We start from the raw sequence: 14,113 nt of genomic DNA, 5'->3' as shown, positions 1-14,113 counted from the left end.
CAAGGAAAAGATGCTGGTCCTCATTTAGCAGACGGCAGACTCTCTGCCCACAGAGTGTGTTTTTCCACTGGTGTCTCCAGAGCCAAGGTGGTACCTTTCACCAATAGGTGCTCAATAAATTCTTGCTAAATTAATAACTGAAGAGTGGTTAAACTAGTAACAGTAACAACAGAAGCATTTTCAAACTGCCTGGGGCCCCTCCTGGTGAAAAAAAGGGTTTGGGCAAGAGTGACAACCATAATTGGACCAGTGGAGCCTCTAGCCATAGAAATGCTGTTTTCTTAGTGATTGTGATAGTACTATAGCCTGAAGCTGCAGTTGCAGCTTCAGCAGTGCCTAGAGAATCACCTTTTACACATCTCTTTCGATCTAACTTTGAAGGCTACGTAATTAGTTGGTTAATAGATGCCACATTTCACAATACGTACATTGTACTACCTGCTATAGTTAAATCATAGTATAATTCATAATTTTTACATTTATAAAATTGTAGCCAATGAATTAAAAATTTTGAAATCTTTTACACTATTATCTATGAAACTAGGAATATTTATTTAATTACATTGAAATCTTCAGAGAAATCAACTTCATAGCATTTTGTGGGGAAGCAATTTGTTCTACTCACAAGTAGGTATTAGGGTGTGTGTATGGGGGATATGTGTATGGGGGATAGGGCATGGAGATTTTTAAAAAGTTTTTATACTTTCCTGCTTCTTGGTAGAGAGAGTGTCCTGACCTCCTTTTCCTGACAAGGTTTGTATAAATAAAACCTTTCAGAGGGGGCCTCTTCAAGGTAGTCCTTGTTAAGACCTTGTCAAAGAAACAAAGTAGCTGTTTCTTTAAACTGCTGACACTACAACAATGCATATACAAAATCACTTTAATGGTTATTCATATAAGTAGATTTATATAGACAGAAAATAGCTCCATTTTTTTTTTTTTTTTTTTTTTTTTTGCCAAGCAATCAAGCAAAACACAAGACCAATAGAATTAGTAGACAGAAGCCTTGGGGACAATGGCAGTGCCCTTTCTGAGTAAGACATGAATGCCATCTGGAGGATCCATTTGAAACTACAGTGCAGTAACCAAAGAACCTAATGTTTTCAAGCATAAAGGTACTTTTTGTGAACAAGTGGGCAACACAGGCAGGAATAACTACCTTCATTATAAGGACTTAAATTCCTATTTCTTTCTAGCTTCCAGTAGAAGACTCTTGAAAATATTGTTGTTGAGTGAAGTACTTTCCGCTGAAATGGGAAATGAACCCCTAGAGTCTTACAAGTATTATTACTCATCAGTAAATACAGGTCAGGAAGAATTAGGCAAGACAGAAGCAGGCAAATGTGTCCCGTTTGCTGTGTCCTGCCATCTCCTCTCCCTACACTGCATTTCATTCATGAGAAGATGTAAATGACTGATAGTTTAGTTTTTTCAAAGGTATTTACATTTTCATAGGTTGAAAGTCTAAATTAAGAGAGAGAGAGATAAAGTTAACTAGCAGAATTTCCAGTAGATATGTTGGAGGGGCTATGGTGGAATAAGCCATCTCCTTTATAAAATTGTTGATTATTCCTTTTAAACTAGGTCTGTTTGTTACTGATACACTAACTTTAACAAAAATGTTTTAAAAGGATTAATTCCTCAGAAGTCTGAGTAGTTAAAAACATCTGCATTTCCTAGTTTATTTCTAAGAAGATTCTGATATTCTGAGGGCATGTCATAGAGTCTCCTACCTCAATGCCTCTCAAATATCTCCTATTAAAAAACTGTTTCTAGGGTAGGCGTGATGGCTAATGTCTGTAATCCCAACACTTTGGGAGGCTGAGGTGGGCGGATCACTTGAGTTCAGGAGTTCAAGACCAGCCTAAGCAACGTGGCAAAACCCTGTCTCTACAAAAAATGCAAAAATTAGCCAGGTGTGGTGGCATGCGCCTGTAGTACCAGGTACTTAGGAGGCTGAGGTGGGAGGATTGCTTGAGCTGGGGAGGTCGAGGCTGCAGTGAGCCGTGATTGCATCACTGCACTCCAGCCTGGGTGACAGAGTAAGACCCTGTCTCAGAAAAAGAGATTAAAAAAAAAAATTTCCAACCACTTGAGGGGCCAATACTTGTATAAATTAAAATTGTATGGCAATATCTTCATGCCTGTTCCTGTGCTCATCATGTCACAGGCCATTAACAATGTTCAGATTGGCACTGGTCTGTGCACCCATCTGATCATTGCTCTACCTCCGGTTCTCTCTTTTAAAAAATACGTGGATTTGAACTAAAGATCTCTGCCCACAATACCACCAGTTATATTCAAGAGCTTGACTTACACCTTCTTCCCTTCTGCTCTCTTCCCTCCCTTCTCCTTCCAACGTTCAAAATAATAGTCTTTGAATCCGTAATAAAGAAAAGTTCAAACAATTTCTAGTCCCTATTTTAAATTGACCTTCTACTAACAACGTATTTGCACAATTCCCCCATCCTCTTGTTCAGTTCAACCCAGTTCAGTTTTGCTAATTTTATTTGCCATAAATTTGTCCTAGACACCAGAAGCTTGTATAAGACACTTGGGTAACACAGAAGTTCAGATATTTGAGGATTAACAGGAGAAATCCATCTAAGAAAACAATGTAGCTGACAAGACGCATGCTTTCTTGATATAAAGATTATTGGAAAGCTTCAGTTGAATATGTTTGTTTGTGGCCAAAATACAGATTGAGAAAGTCTTTTGATTGATAAGCAATTCTAGCTTTCTGAAGTTTCTTTCATTCACTAGTTGAAGAGCAATATATATTTTTTCTTATCCCAATAACCCAGAACAGAAAATTCTACATGAGCATATATTGTGTTCATACATTTCCATTTATAAGGCACAAAACCCACAAATCTCACAAAAAGGAAGAAAACAAAAGATTTGAAGACAATAAAGTAAACTCGGAGGAGGTTCATCAAACTGGAGTTAAATCACGTCCCTTTTTAGTAACTAAGGGACCTCATACTGACAGGAATCATTGCCTCTGAAAAGAGGGCTTCTGAGCCCTTCTTTTGACGCAGCCTCCTTCACTGGATTAGTGCAGAAGTCAATCCTCAGGAAGGGCTGCATGGCCACAACACATCAATCCCAAGCACTACCTATCCCATAGAAGCTTCTGGGCAGCAATGCTCCAAACAAACCAGGGTGCCTGGTTCACATGTTCTCACCCAAAGGAGCCTTCAGGGACCAATCCACAGTAAACACACATGCTTGCCTATCCCAGTACTTGAGTATTTTATGGGTTCTGCTCTAAGCTGAGGCAGAACTGCCTGCCTGAGAACCCTGAACTAGGTTAGTTTTGTGGGTCCTTCGTGGGGCAGCATCTATGTAGGAGGCTGGACTTTGGGTTCCTCTTGAAATAATGAGGTCCCTAGAGGGATCCTTAGAACCAACTAATCCTACCAAGAGCTTTTAAAACATGCTGGTCAAATATGGAGATTCCCTGGTGCAACCCCCAGATCTCCTGGTCTGTTAGGCAGCCCTGATAACTCTCAAGTAATTCTGTAGTCCACTGGTAAAAAATAGACGGGTCCCATGATACCATATAGTATCTATGCTTATTGGCTGGGCCTCCTGGTGGCTCTTGGCACTGTAATTTCTAGTACTGTTTAGATTAGTATTATATGAGAATAAGCTTCCTGAATGTCCACATGAATCCAAGCATTTCCTGGAAGTATGACTGCTTCCTAGTCCTTTATATTACCATGCAAGGTAGGGATGGGCGTGAACAGCACTTCAGAGAAAACTGCCAGGTAGACAGTTATCCTGAGAAAAGGGTTAGTATTATAGTTGTCGAGAAAGGAGGGACCAGAAATCAGATGAACTGAGTAATTCATTATGTCATCTTGAAGGCTTTTCCACTCTGGACAACTTGAAATCCAAATGAAATTCAGTCCTTGGGTCAATTTATTCCATTACCAAAGAACAGCGTAGTAGGATAGCCATTCCAACAGGATGAGGACCAGCCACCTACTTACTTTCCAGTCCAATTTTATTATCCATTCAGCTTTTAGGAATTGCCCCTGGAGGCCACAGTCGGAATTTTGCTAAAATTTCAGGCATGAAGATGATTCTCCTTAATTCAATGTATCATGAATCTTAGTCAAGATCCCTTCCCTTCCTGTGCCTTGTTAAGCTATGATCCAAAAGGAAAAGGAGTATTCCTTTTATCAACAACAAAACTCTTAAATCCTTTGGCTTTCAAACACTGCAGCTATAACATATCCTTGGATATATGTATTAATTTAAAAGCCAATCCCTTAAAAGTCAGCTTCTATTGTATCACGTTTTCTCCAAATTATGAGGGGCTTCCTCCACACGTTGCCCCACTTGCCAGCCTCAGGAATCTTTCTTGGTCAGTCTGGCCTTGACTTTGTGCCTCAGAAGGGCTGCGGTGGCAGCACTGCAGGCAGCCAGGAAGAAGAAGGAGAGGCAGGCCATGTGGACAGACAGGGGTCCATGGCGCTGCAGGAAGATCTCCTGCCGCCCCTGGTAGTCCAGGAGGATGGCCTCCAGCTGGGAGAGCGTGCAGATGGACAGAAATGCATGGAAGATCTGATGCCCATGGCCCACGATGTCACAGGAACCCGGGAAGTACTTCTCAGGCACCGGGCAGGAGAAGAAATAAGCGCTAACCAGGAAGAAGAGGATCTGGAGGGTGTGGTACCAGGCTGCTTGCTCCTGGCAGCCAGCCAGGTGACAGAGCGCCACACGGTGTGCCACAGGGCTGATGTCTAGGATAAAAGCCAGACCTGCTGGCACCACTTGACAGATCTTCCTCATGACTGGATAAGGCCTCCGGTAACGATATTTGGCATAGCAACAGCCAGCACAAGATAACCAGCCACAGAAGGCAGCTGCTGGCAAGAAGAAAAGCCAGAACCGGTCATACCAGGCCTGGTCAGAGCTGTAGAAGAAATGAGCCAAAGCACTGCCATATTGGTAAACGCTCACGCCAACATAGTCCACAAAGTAGAAGGTGTAGTGGGAGAGCTCTGACTTGGACTGCAGCAGGTGGGCCAGAAGGCTGCAGGTGAGGTAAGTGATTGACGACAGGATGAAGAGGAGCAGAGGCAGGGAGTGGGTAGACGCCCATGGCAAGGCCTCAGCCTCGGCAAAGGCCCAGAATCGCAAGAGGACGGCCAGGGCTGCCAGTAAATGGGTCCAGACGTTGACCACCTCGTTGTGTTTCTGAAAGAGGCTGAAGAAGTAGTAGCGCCACTCGTGCCCCGTAGGGCGGTAGCCGGTGCGGATGTAAGGCTCCCGGAAGAGCTGGGGCACATCCGTTTCCGGGACAGTGCAAGGCATCTTGGGAAGCCCATCCTCCAGGATCTTGGGCAGGCGGCGCAGCTGCTGCCCGCTGACCGACAGGGTGCTTAGGCGCTCCAAGATGGCGGTCGTCATGGCCGCGGCCCGCATGCACTCCGTGCCGCGCCCTCAGGACGGGGATGCAACCTGAGGAAAAGAAAGGAAAATTGGCAAAGCCGCAGTGAGACACGAATGCAGCTAAGACGGACAAGGAACTATGGCTATTTTCTTTTCTTTTGAGACGGGGTATCACTCTGTCGCCCAGGCTAGAGTGCAGTGGCATGATCACAGCTCATTGCAACCTCTAATTCCTGGGTTCAGGTGATCCTCCAGAGTAGCTAGGACCATAGGTGCACGCCAACACGCCCGGATAATTTTTTGTTGCTGCTGTTGTTGTAGAGACAGGGGTGTCGCTATGTACAGCAGGCTGGGCCCAAACTCCTGGGCTCAAGCACTCCTCCCTCCTCAGCCTCCCCAAGTGTTGAGATTACAGGCGTGAGCCACCAGGCCGGCTAAGATCCGTGGTTATTTTAATGCAACGTGGCTTTCTGGTACAGTAGAGGAAGCAAAGAGCTGCAGACAGCTTCTTTGAGCTTCCTTTAATTTATCTGTAGAATAATGGAGTTGGACCAAGATCCCTGACTGTCCCAATATTCTTTTTTTTCTTTCTTTCTTTTTTTTTTTTTTTTTGAGACAGAGTTTCACTCTTGTTGCCCAGGCTGGAATGCAATGGCGCCATCTCGGCTCACCACAACCTCCGCCTCCCGGGTTCAAGCAATTCTCCTGCCTCAGCCTCCCAAGTAGCTGGGATTACAGGCATGTGCCACCACCCCTGGCTAATTTTGTATTTTTAGTAGAGATGGGGTTTCTCCATGTTGGTCAGGCTGGTCTGGAATGCCCGACCTCAGGTGATCCGCCCATCTCGGCCTCCCAAAGCTTTTTTTTTTTTTTGAAACAGGGTCTTGCTCTGTCGCCCAGCTGGAATGCAGTGGCGCAATCTTGGTTCACTGCAACTTCCGTCTCCCGGGTTCAAGCAATTCTCCTGCCTCAGCCTCCCAAGTAGCTGGTATTACAGGCGTGCACCACCACACCCAGCTAATTTTTGTATTTTTAGTAGAGATGGGGTTTCACCATGTTGGCCAGGCTGGTCTCGAACTTCTAACCTCAAATGATCTTCCCACCTTATCCTCCAAAAGTGCTGGAATTACAGGCGTTAAGCCACCATGCCTGGCCTGTCCCAATATTCTATGTTTACTACAGTCAGTGTGAGGCAAAGTTACATCTTGTAAAATGGAAATGTGAGCTACCCTAACATAATTTAGTAATATCAATGACTTAATGATTATCAAGATTTAATTATAAGTAAGGTAACCTTTAAAGGATATGGGCTTTTCTCGATATTAAAATGTAATAAACAGGCTTTAATAGCATGAAATATCATATTGAAGTATAAGAATTACAAATATTGATATAGCTAACGATAGACTGTATTTCTTTAGCACCTACCTAATCTTAAACTATCCACTAATTTCACTGGTACTTTGAAAATATGAGGTGAGCAACTGAGTAAGCCTCATATTTAAGACAGGCAAATTGACTCATCAGCTAGGTTGGTAAAGAACAATGCACATTCTAGGATATCCTAACAGTTAAAATTAACATGTGACCTAAATTTAACATAAAATCTAATTGCAAAGACTGTTGTTCATTTTTTAAATTATGCTCTGAAAAGCAAGTAGTTTTAGATTTACTTCTCTTGGGTAATTAAAACTGTACTCGGTGACTTTCAGGCTTCAGAAATGCTTAACTTACACTTGTATTTCTCGGTGACAGACGAATACAGCAATTATTTCATAAAATATTTCACAAAAACTGCTGCAAAATTTCATCTGAAGTTGCTAGGAAAAGAAATAGATTTTGATCATTTCTAGTTACCTTACGTAATTATGTTTCCCAAGCTTTTTTCTTCAGAAAAATTTAATATCTGATTTATCTAAATGGAGCACATACAGCAAGCACATACAGCAAGTACTGGAGCACATACAGCAAGTACTGTTCAAGGTGCTTACTAATTTTAGCAAAGAAAATGTAATTCCTACTCATACGTCTCAATCAATATTGGAAGAGAAAAAATACCTAATCAGGTAAAAAAGTGTAGGGCATGAAAATTAATAAAATGTAAAGAAGTTCAGGGAGACCTGGAGTCAAGCTCCAGTTTTGCCACTTACTGGGGTGACCTTGGGCAAGTTATAGAATTCTCTCAGCCTCAGTTTCTTCATAATTCTATATATTATATGGGTTGTGTGATAGTTAAATGAGAGGGTCTAAAAAATGAAGTGCTTAGCACTCTGCCCAGCCCAAGGTAAGTGCGTCGTAAATGTGAAATATTGTTGTCATTTTCATTGCTATGAGCTGGGCTCTGTGCTAGGTACTAGGTACTAGGGATACAAAGACTGGTAAGATACACTTCCTGTCTTCAAAGAGATCAAAGTTTACTGGGGAGACAGACATGTAGGGGAATCAACACAAAAATGTGCAATAAGTGCTCCATTAGAGACAAACACTGGTTCACGGAGGTCTCAGCAAACAACCAAAACAGGGAAAGGATGGGGGTATAGCCCTCTTGAAGTGACCCTGAACTGAATCTTGAAGGAAAAATCAGAATTCCTGAGAAAAGATAAAGGCGGAAGAGACTTCTAGGCAGAGAGCAAGGTCAAAGAACTTCTGCCAAGATATGAGCTTGGAAAGCCTGCAGTATCTGAAGTCATTGTAGTTTGCAGTTATGACATTGGTGCCAGAGAGATCTGAGCTCACATCCTGAGCCTCACCATCAACAAGCTGCATGAATCCAGCCTGAGCTTTGTTATCTGTGGAGTAAATGACAGAGAAGCTGCCTTACAGGGCTGAAAAAGAACTATATGACATAATGCCTGTAAAGTGTTTAACAAAGTGCTTGGTTCGAAGTCTGCATAACTACTTGCCATTATTATGACCATCACTGATATGAGATGCAGGAATCATTCATGAGTTCAGGGCCTAATGTCCCCTCCATACCTTGAACCTATTTCTATGGCAGCCCCTGTAACCCTGTATTGAGACATTCATTTAGCCAGCACCCATTAGACAGTGGTCTTCTACCAGGAATGGGCTATGAACTCAAGGTCAATGTAGGAATTAAAGACACCAAGAGAAGTGTATTAAGGATTACAGTCAGCCAGAAAGAGAAACACAGAAAGAAGGAGTGTGGGAGAGAGAAAGAAAATGCTAATTAGAATACCTGAATTCATTTGAAAACAAAAAGAAAAGAAAAAGCTAAGTGGTGCTTCTGCTATCAGCCAGCAGAGGGATCCGAGTGCCTGAGAGTTCAGTTCTGGATGGAAGTTTCTCCAACTGACCTTGGTGGACGAACTACAGGAATGGGCCTGGGATGTGGGATAACTTCTCAAGTTGCCCTGTTGCTGTTAGCAACATATAATCTGGGGGTGCTGGGCTTGTTGGAGTTCTGGGGAATTAAAGTGCTCTATTCTTTAGATATAGTCTTCTACTACCTCTTGTGAAGTAGAGAGCAAACCAGATGAAATTACCAGTCTGATTTTATGGCTGGGAGAAATCAAGGTGAGTCACTGGGTATAACCCCAGTGACTATAGAAGAAGGAATCCCCAAAGATGCTCCCAATATCCCTGTCTGCATGCTGTCTAAAATCAAGGCTGTTTCTCTCATCTTTGGGAACCCAAACCAATCAGACGATTCCTGCATCCAGAGTTAAATAATATATAACCACACAATTCCTACTAATCTTCATATCCTTAAAATAGCGTATCCATCACATAGCAGGTTCTTATAAACTGACAACTCAACTGAATTTCTAAAGACTAAAACTTTGGGTTTTAGTAGTTTAGCGATTGGAAGAGAGCACAATTCAGACCTGGGAACTAACTGGCATCTGTCTGTTCTGAGGGAGAAAGGACGGAACATGATACTGCCTTATTATTGGTCTGCAGAAGACCATGACTGCAGAGCTCTGACAGTTCCTTCTAGTTCTCATATCACAGCCTCCCTCATGACTTTATGTTGACAAGTTATTTTCTGGAAATTATTTCTACTTCACTCTTTCAGAAAATAAACTAGGAAGAGATTTATAGAACTAAGAAGCAGAGAGGTACAAGTCCAAAAGGATATTAACTTTAACTTCAAAAGAAAAGGTGCACAAGGGGAGAGAAATTGGCAGAATCATCATTTCCCTTACAAATGAGATCTTTAAAATGCAGCCACAGAGATCTCAGGGTCTTCTTAATAACTCCACCCCCTGGAGTGTGTAACCCAATAGCCACAAAGGAACCTGAGAGTCCAGGGATACAACCACCATGGGCTCTAACTCAGAATATGATTCCTTACCTCTCAGGAATGAGAGGGTTGCAAAGATCTGTCCTCTGAGGGTAAAAAGGGCTTAAATTTCCCAGCCATGGGCAGTGGCTCACGCCTGTAATCCCAGCACTTTGGGAGGCTGAGGTGGGTGGACTGCTTGAGGTCAGGAGTTCGGGACCACCCTGACCAACATGTTGAAACACCATCTCTACTAAAAATACAAAAATTAGCTGGGCATGGTGGCCGGTGCCTGTAATCCCAGCTACTAGGGAGGCTGAGGCAGGAGAATCACTTGAACCCAGGAGGAGGAGGTTGCAGTGAGCCGAGATCGTGCCACTGTACTCCAGCCTGGGTGACAAAGCGAGACTTCATCTCAAAAACAACAACAAGAAAGGACTTAAATTTCCCTTTGGTAGTGCAAGGTCATGAAAAATTCTAAGGTCAGGCGCGGTGGCTCACACCTGTAATCCCAGCACTTTGGGAGGCTGAGGTGGGCAGTTCACCTGAGGTCAGAAGTTCGAGACCAGCCTGGCCAATATAGTGAAACCCCGTCTCTACTAAAAATACAAAAAATTAGCTGGGTGTGTTAGCAGGCTCCTGTAATCCCAACTACTCAGAAGGCTGAGGCAGGAGAATCACTTGAACCGGAGAGGTGGAGGTTGCAGTGAGCCAAGATCACGCCATTGCACTCCAGCGTGGGCAACAAGAGTGAAATTCTGCCTCAAAAAAAAAAAAGAAAGAAAGAAAGAAAAGAAAAATTCTAAACTTGTGGTCAGAAAGAGGGTTTGGGTTGTTTTCTTTTTTTCCCCCTCTCTGTCATTTCCTTAGCAACCACCTCTTCCCCTGCCATGAAATTCTCCCTTTGAGAGCAGCTAACACAGCTACAAAAATGGTACCATGAGTTATAATTCTTTTATCATCATTAACTTCAGAAACCACTGTCAAGTGGGGTCTGCCCCCCTCCCTCTTAGGCCTCACTTTCACCAAGCAGGTATGGGCAATGCTTCCATGATTCAAAGGACCAGCTGTAAAATTTGAGCCCATTTTGGAGGAAACCACATATTGTCATCATGATGTTGAAGCCTCCCAGCCTTCCCAGGTGGCTGCACTGAGTAAGAGCCCCTCCCTCACTTCTGGCCTCTGTTCCCACACCCTCCTACCTAACCTGATGTGACTATCAGCTGACCAAGATTCTACCTTAGAACAATCTTCTTTGCACAGGGTTCACTCGAACTCCTGGACAGCTGAAATTTAAATCTTCCTCAAGAATTTTTATTAACTGGATAATCTCAAGTCTTGTAATTTTGATCAACCAGAAATCTTTTTCAGAGCAAGGTTTATCTATTCAACACTATTCCAGGCTACAAAGGCTGCAGAGGAAGAATACAATAAGACCCTTTACCTCAAGAAGCTTAGAAGAGTCAAACTTCATGAATCAACAGCCAACAACACCAGATGACACACATAAACAAGTGTAAACTAGAGCGAAATACAAATAGATCTACAGAAGAGAACACACTCGGAGTATCCTGGGGCAGCGTTGGGGGGACGTGGGCTTGTGTTAGCCCTAGAAGGCTGGATAGAGCTCAGACAAGTGAGAATTGGGGCATTCTAGCAAAGAGGCAAAATAAGAGCATAGGAATGGTATGACTTCCTGGTAGGTCTGTGAGCAGAGGGGCTACTGGGGAGTAATGAGGAAGGGAGTGGGCTAGGTGCAGTGGAATTAGTGAAAGTTTAGGTTTGATGTTACAGAGGAAATGGGAGTCATTTCTCTCCCGTGAAACTATTACCCTGTTTTAATGCTTATCTCCCCTGAGCTCTGCAAGGATTCCCGATGCTAACCAATGCCTCCTCTCTTGGCTTAAGTGACAGTGACACTACCCTCTCTGGCCCCACCTTGGCTTTCTTCTCCCACCATCCCTGTCAATTGTGGTATCTGCCCCCTTTTCACCATCCACAGTGCCTCTCAGACAGGTACTTCTCCCAGGCCCTTAGCTTCAGCTACACCTGTATCCGCTGATTTCCAAATTTGCCTCCAACCAGATCTTTTCTGAGGTTTGAATTCAAATACCCAACTGCTCTAGATGTGTCCAAAAGAATGTCCCCCATGGGCACTTCAGACTCATCTCCAGACATTTCCTTCAACCCAGACTTGACTCGTCCCCTACATCTAATCAGAATCGAGGTTTGCTGATTTTATCTCAACATTTCTGGAATCCATTTGCCCTTTCCATTTCTACTGCTCTCCCTTAATTTAGGTCTTCAAAATTAACTTATGTTAATGATTACAATAGCAGTCTCATAACTGACCTTTCATCATCAATAATGGCTCTCCTAACTCACATCCCCAACCCTCACTTCATTCTCCAAATCACTTCCGGGTAACAGTTTAAAAATGGGAATCTGATTATCATTCCCTCCTCAAAATTCAACAGCTCACCATTGTTTGTTTACAATACAAATTCTAAGCCATAATTATTCAAACAGATCCTTTCTCTGTTTTCCTTCCTATTCCAGCCTCCTCTCCCAGAGCCCATACCTCTAAGGCCAATTTGTTGGCCCAGATCTTAATACTCTTAATATTGGGAGTTCTTGACACTCTATCTCCCATGCATGCAAACTCAGTACCCTCTAGCCCAGCAACTCTGGCTCATTTTCAACACTCTACCTAGAAGTCGGCTCCGCCAGGAAGCTTTTCTTAACTCCCAGACTGGCTTAGGGCTCTCTCCAGCCTTCATTAGACTCTGGCCTTGCCTCTCCCAGTTTGCTTCATTCATGGAGCTGGGTTCGTTTGTTTACTCCACTTACTTTCCCATTAGCCACCAGCTCCTTTAAAGGCAGGGACTGTTAGGTGCAGAAGTCCCCATGTTGAAAATAACATCTGGCATATAGAAGACACCTTATAATTATTTACTGAATGAACAGTTCTTTAGGCCCAGGCTCATGGCACCAATTTCTTTCTCTTCTGCAAAGGTGAAGGAAAAAAGAAGTAATGGTTTGGGAGTCAGGAAGTCTGGCTGTTAGTATTTGCTCTACTCAGGTGTGTGGCTATGCCTAAGACAATCAATTACTCAGTGTCCTTGTCCTCATAAAAAAGGGTGGGTGGGTGGGAGGAGGTGATTTCCTGTCTATCCACTTTTTAGGAAGAAAACAGAATGAATAATAACAAAATGGTCAGTAATGGAATAGTACTTTCAAGAGGCAAAACATGCACATAAAGTCCTAGTAATATTTCAAATAAAGAGCCCACTGAAGGATATAACTTAGTAAAAATAAATCTATCCACACATACTTTCTACCTTATAATTGATTTTAATGCAATTTTTTAAAATCAAAAAGGAATATTATTTGTTTTGTAACACTTCTGGGAATCATCATAATACTGCCTCCCTGGGTCAAGTCTGGGCTGAAAGACATGTTTGAAAATGTTGAGTTTGAAGTGCCCATGGAGGACATTCATTTGGACACATCTAGAGCAGTGGGATATTTGAACTCCCCTATCTCCTTTAAGGATTTTTAATTAGAGTCAGATTATAATGGAATTGGAATTAAAAGTTCTATTTACTGAGTATATGTACCAGGAATTCACTTAATGTTTATAAGAAAGTGTTAAAAAATGTTGAATAATGCCTTGCATTATGTAGGGATCTAATCTTTTTTTTTTTGTTGTTGTTGTTTTTTTTTTTTAAGACAAAGTCTCGCTGTGTCGCCCAGGCTGGTGTGCAATGGTGCACTCTTGGCTCACTGCAACCTCCGCCTCCCGGGTTCAAGCAATTCTCCTGTCTCAGCCTCCCAAGTAGCTGGGACTAAACTGCAGGTGCATGCCACTATGCCCAGCTAATTTTTTGAATTTTTAGTAGAGACAGGATTTTACCATATTAGTCAGGCTTGTCTCAAACTCCTGACCTCAGGTGACCCACCCACCTCAGCCTCCCAAAGTGTTGGGATTACAGGTGTCAGTCACTGTGCCCGGCTGGGATCTAATCTTAAAGATTTATCTTAGAAGTGTCTTTCAAATTTTTTTTTAATGGAAAGAGAAAAATGGGGTAAAAATCCCAAGTTCATGGTTAAAAATTTGACATTTTAGCCAAAAATTGTGCATTTAGGCGTTCTTTTTAAAAGTAAATCACAGAACTAAGCTAAATACAGATGTTCCTTGACATATGATGGGTTATAGCCCAGTAAACCCATTGTTAAGTTGAAAACGTCTTAAGTTGAAAATGCATTTAATGAACCTCATCTACTGAACCTAACCACTCTTAGCCTACACTACCTTAAATGTGCTCAGAACACACACATTAGCCTACAGGTGGGGAAAGTCATCTGGCAACAGAGGACACTGTAGGGTATTGGTTGTTTTGAGATCACATGGCTGACTGGGAGCTGCAGGTTACTGCTGCTGCCCGGAATTGCTAGAGT

The 14,113-nt window shown here is 42.8% G+C and overlaps 1 protein-coding gene across 1 annotated transcript in view; it reads right to left on the bottom strand.

Moving 5' to 3' along the window:
- Positions 1-862: 862 nt before the first annotated feature.
- PAQR8 (progestin and adipoQ receptor family member 8) overlaps positions 863-14,113 on the bottom strand; it is a 45,925-nt gene continuing 32,674 nt past the window's right edge. Inside the window, exon 2 of the mRNA XM_031011816.3 lies at positions 863-5,475. Coding sequence (XP_030867676.1) covers positions 4,360-5,439 — 1,080 coding nt within the window. The 5' untranslated portion in view covers positions 5,440-5,475 and the 3' untranslated portion in view covers positions 863-4,359. The remainder of the gene's footprint in view (positions 5,476-14,113) is intronic.

This window comes from Gorilla gorilla, chromosome 5 (assembly GCF_029281585.2).
Source record: "Gorilla gorilla gorilla isolate KB3781 chromosome 5, NHGRI_mGorGor1-v2.1_pri, whole genome shotgun sequence".
Lineage (NCBI taxonomy): Eukaryota > Metazoa > Chordata > Mammalia > Primates > Hominidae > Gorilla > Gorilla gorilla.
Note: the sequence above shows the minus strand (reverse complement) of the source record. Positions and strands in the feature narration are given on the sequence as shown.